The following is a 5000-nucleotide window of genomic DNA, read 5'->3' on the forward strand; positions in this document are numbered from 1 at the left end:
AGACCAGTTCCTATACAGTTCCCAGACTAGTTCCTAGACAGTTCCCAGACCAGTTCCTATACAGTTCCCAGACTAGTTCCTAGACAGTTCCCAGACCAGTTCCTATACAGTTCCCAGACTTGTTCCTAGACAGTTCCCAGACCAGTTCCTATACAGTTCCCAGACCAGTTCCTATACAGTTCCCAGACTTGTTCCTAGACAGTTCCCAGACTAGTTCCTATATAGTTCCCAGACCAGTTCCTATACAGTTCCCAGACCAGTTCCTATACAGTTCCCAGACTAGTTCCTAGACAGTTCCCAGACCAGTTCCTATACAGTTCCCAGACTAGTTCCTAGACAGTTCCCAGACCAGTTCCTATACAGTTCCCAGACCAGTTCCTATACAGTTCCCAGACCAGTTCCTATACAGTTCCCAGACTAGTTCCTAGACAGTTCCCAGACCAGTTCCTATACAGTTCCCAGACCAGTTCCTATACAGTTCCCAGACCAGTTCCTATACAGTTCCCAGACCAGTTCCTATACAGTTCCCAGACTTGTTCCTAGACAGTTCCCAGACTAGTTCCTATATAGTTCCCAGACCAGTTCCTATACAGTTCCCAGACCAGTTCCCAGACAGTTCCTCCAGGTCTCTGTGGTTCTGATTGATGAGACACTGTCTGCTGCTGGAAAGATAACAGCTCCACCTTCTGGTCACAATCAACTGTGCAGCTCTTCTTCTTCTTCTTCTTCTTCTTCTTCTTCTTCTTCTTCTTCTTCTTCTTCTTCTTCTTCTTCTTCTTCTTCTTGATGACGACTTTGCCTAAGGGAATTACCCACAATGCATAGCAATGTGACGTTAAACACGCGAGGCACGTGGGTGTTTAGCTGATAAAATACCTTTACACTACAACATTACGGACTAAAGACACTTGAAATTTAGAGGAATGTAAGCAGAAATTATATTTATTATTTATTTACATTCATCAAACAGTTAGTTTTGACAAAATGAGTAAATAGATTATTTAAAATGACTTTGAAGACATTCAAATCAGTGAATAAAAAGTATAAAATAAATACACAATATGTTGTATGTAGTCACGTGATGTTGCAGCAAAGTGCTGTCATTCATATTCACACCATGAAGCCTGAAGCCTCTCAACACAAGACTTAGAGGAGATCAGTGAGTACTGAGGGTTCAGGGTTCAGGGGGACTTTGGGCCTTTGGGACTGGACCTCAGTCTCATTTCATCCTTCAACAAGGAAATAGACGCTTGTTCTCTGGAGGGTTGTGTGTTCAGGACTCTGACCAGATGGCTCCACCATGTGGGCGTCTCATGAACTGCCTTTCACACTTTCCTCTTTTGATTTTACACAACGAGCCTGAACTGGTTTTGTAAAAGAGGGGTCACGGGTTTGAATCCCACCGGGATCTTTCTCCAGGATGAATACAAGTCAATATAACTTCAGCATATACTTATAAAACAGTTCACACGTGCAAAACATGTCAATGATGAAATATAAATCCTAACATAAACCTGTTGGAACAAGAACATGAAGGATAACACGAATAAGTACCGTCCTGAAGACGTACTTGTACACACTTGTACTTGATTGGTGTACTTCCTTCTGCACCTCTTGTTCCCCGTGTTCCAGTAGTCGTATGAACCCCAAAGGAGTTCTAATACTTGTGTTATTTTATATGATTCTATAAATAAATACACTTTTATACCATATTTTGATCATAACTATGAACATCCAGCATGCCATGAGCCAGATTCCACAAATGCCTCCTCGAGCGGTCACCAAGTTTTTCAAACTGTTTTTCAGACTGTATGGTTCAGGGCCTTAACAACAGCCCACATACTAATAACACACATTTTTGGAAAGATGAGGACATAAGGAATCGGAATCTGCAACAATAATCAAAACAGTGTCTGATTCAGCCAGGCATGCTGGGTGCTGAAATGTTCATCAGCTGTATGACGCGGTCTTAGAAATGTGGGCGGACCAGGAAGGCCTCGGGACTCATAGACGTCCGTCGGAAAAGGCCTCCCCTCAGCTCGCGGTGCTACGTTTACACATGTTTAAAACCACGTGTCTTCTGCGGCTCCTTGCAGGAAGCGCTCGGTGACTCACGCTCAGCTGATGCACGACAAAGGCCGGACGCTGCAGGACTTCAAGCGCCGCATGTGGCTGCAGGAGCTCCTGGACGAAGTCCACACGGCGGAGATCCGCGACCTGCCGGCCCGGACCGCCGGAGGAGGAGGCGGGAGCAGCAGCGGCGCCGGGCTGCCGGGGGCCGGCCTGGGCATCAACCTGAGCACCACCGGCAGCACCCTGCACTCCAAGCCCCCCGGGGGAACCAAGAACCTCCCCGTCAGCTTCCGGCCGGAGGAGGAGGAGGGCACCAACCTGCCGCAGGAGACCAACAAGTCTCAGACGTACAAGGACGGCGCGCTGAAGGCACCCGGCAGGAGGAAGAAGAAAGGGAGGTCCGGGAAGAGGAGGGAGGGCGACAAGAGGAAGAGGAGGGCGCGCTCGCTGGGCCGGAGGCCGCAGGACGAAGAAGCCGGGAGCGGCCTGGAGGCCTGGTCCCTGCTCGGCCTGCAGAGGGCGCTGCTTTGAAACGCTGTCAGTCTCTGACAAAGGTGAGTCAACCACAGAGTAATACTGCACATCTTTAGAAAGATCAAGACCTAAAGCATCTAGATCTGCAACAATAAGCACAAGCATTGACATGTTAGGAAGCATATTCAGTCCAAAAAACGTGTTTTTCGTTGTACTTCGCTTAGTCATTTTAAGGAGCTTACGGAAATATTAAAACTTTAAAAAAAAGAAAATGTAACCACACACCTCTTCTCACAAGGGTTACGGAATTTTTGCAATTTAAATTAATTAAATCGACCTTGTGGATGAGGAGATAGCACAGTTTTAGTTTTTGAAAAAACACAATTCTCAGTTTCGGAAAATGAGAAAAAGACTTCTTGAACATGAAACTAACCGTTTGTCTCTTCGTCTCAGAACCCTCCGGCCCGTCGGACTCCTAAACGCTCTCGGCGCAGACTTCTGTCAGAGTGATTGTTTGGAAAGAAATTTGAAAATATTTATTGTCTGTAAATATTCTAAATATAGCAGAATAGATAGCAGAATATGATAAAAAACAAAAACGTGTTTGAAGCTCTGTGAGGCAACAGATTTTAATCTTGTGAATCCTGATTGCTTTTTCTTTTTTTATTCCACTTATGTCAGATTTGTTTTGCCGTAATTTATTTCATCTGAATGGTGTATTTATTTTGTAAATGTATCGAGGTGCTGCTGACCTTCTATATTTTTGTACCATAATGCACTTTAGATATATAAATATAAATATATATACCATTGACTCTGTGTGTGGACTTGTTTTGGTGGTTGATTGAAGTGAAGAAGCTCTACTGCTGGTTCTTCTGTGTCCAACCCCCGTGCTGCCTTCAGGGTCTCCGTTCCCTCCAGCGCCCGCTCTGCTTCTCAGTGAGTTCACACCTGTACATAAAGCAACTTGTTGCACTGAGATGAACTTTCTGACCGGATTAAACCGCTGACGGGATCCTGCTCTCGTGTCCTCGTGTCTCTTTGTCTTTTACATCACTAACCTCAAGCAGCAGTCTGCTGGAGAACCCCAGGGCTCGTCCCCGGGTCCTCTGCAGTTTGCTGGAGAACCCCAGGGCTCGTCCCCGGGTCCTCTGCAGTCTGCTGGAGAACCCCAGGGCTCGTCCCCGGGTCCTCTGCAGTTTGCTGGAGAACCCCAGGGCTCGTCCCCGGGTCCTCTGCAGTCTGCTGGAGAACCCCAGGGCTCGTCCCCGGGTCCTCTGCAGTTTGGTCATATTGAATTACATCTTCATGAATACAAGGCTGGATTTTTTAGTCTCTGGTTGCAGATTCTTCAGTGGGAGCATTTAGCATAGCATGGGAAACAGAATATCTTTGGGTTCAGACACTTTAAGAACCAACAATTAATAAATGAGAAGATTTAAAAGAATTGATAGTAAAAACAATCATACATTGCAGCTTTATATATATATATATATATATACAAAACACAGTGTTGAGTGAGATCTGGAAGTTAATTAATATATATATATATATATATATATATATATATATATATATATATATATATATATATATATATTCTCTCTATATATATGTATATATGTACTATATCTAAGAGCTACAGTGTGTGTGTATATATATACTCCATAATATACTGTAGATCCTATAGTTAAAAGTAAATAACTAAATACATAATGTAAAATGTAACAATAAAGTAGTAAAAGTAAAAGCTAGCTAAATATATAAATACATAAAGTAAAAAGTAACTAAATAAATATAGTGCAAAGTACAATATAGAAGAAGTATAAAGTAGCAGCACATGGAACTACTGAAGTTAAGAGGTACAAGTACCTTGAGTTTGTTCTCAAGTACATAATGTACATAGTACATCTAAAGACACAGACACTTTAAAAAGGCAGTAAAATAAATTAAAATATGTACATATGAACATATAAATAAATATAAACAAACATATATATATATATATATATATATATATATATATATATATATATATATATGTTTGTTTATATTTATTTATATGTTAAACTCTAATCTACTGTATACTATATATTACTCTGGGTGTAATGCGCGCCCTGGCCTGAGGGGACAGTCGAGAGCCACCAGTCTGGAGCGCTGACGTCATTTATACCGCAGAAGAAGAAGTCCTACACGTGAGGACCAGCATGTCTCCGCCCGGAGGGAAAATAAATCGACCGAAAACGGTAAAGAAGCTATTTTAAAGTTGTATTGTCGGAGACGATGAAGAGGAGGAGGAGGAGGAGGAGGAGGAGGAGGACGAGGACGAGGAGGAGGAGGAAGAGAGAGAGAGAGAAGAGGAAGAGAGGAGGAAGAGAGGAGGAGAGGAGTCAGGGTTAGCGAGGAGCTAGCAGCTAGCATGGACGGCTAACGTAAACACTGCTGCTTCTGCT

At 43.3% G+C, this 5000-nt stretch overlaps 2 protein-coding genes across 2 annotated transcripts in view; both read left to right on the plus strand.

Moving 5' to 3' along the window:
- Positions 1-3355, plus strand: part of pthlha (parathyroid hormone-like hormone a) — a gene marked incomplete at its 5' end in the record, with an annotated part of 5389 nt that extends 2034 nt beyond the window's left edge. Inside the window, 2 exons of the mRNA XM_079236122.1 lie at positions 2097-2627; positions 3001-3355. Coding sequence (XP_079092248.1) covers positions 2097-2604 — 508 coding nt within the window. The 3' untranslated portion in view covers positions 2605-2627; positions 3001-3355. The remainder of the gene's footprint in view (positions 1-2096; positions 2628-3000) is intronic.
- Positions 3356-4734: 1379 nt separating this feature from the next.
- c4h11orf98 (chromosome 4 C11orf98 homolog) overlaps positions 4735-5000 on the plus strand; it is a 6770-nt gene continuing 6504 nt past the window's right edge. Inside the window, exon 1 of the mRNA XM_079236434.1 lies at positions 4735-4793. Coding sequence (XP_079092560.1) covers positions 4755-4793 — 39 coding nt within the window. The 5' untranslated portion in view covers positions 4735-4754. The remainder of the gene's footprint in view (positions 4794-5000) is intronic.

The sequence above is a fragment of the Taurulus bubalis genome (assembly GCF_910589615.1).
Source record: "Taurulus bubalis genome assembly, chromosome: 20".
Taxonomy (NCBI): Eukaryota; Metazoa; Chordata; class Actinopteri; order Perciformes; family Cottidae; genus Taurulus; species Taurulus bubalis.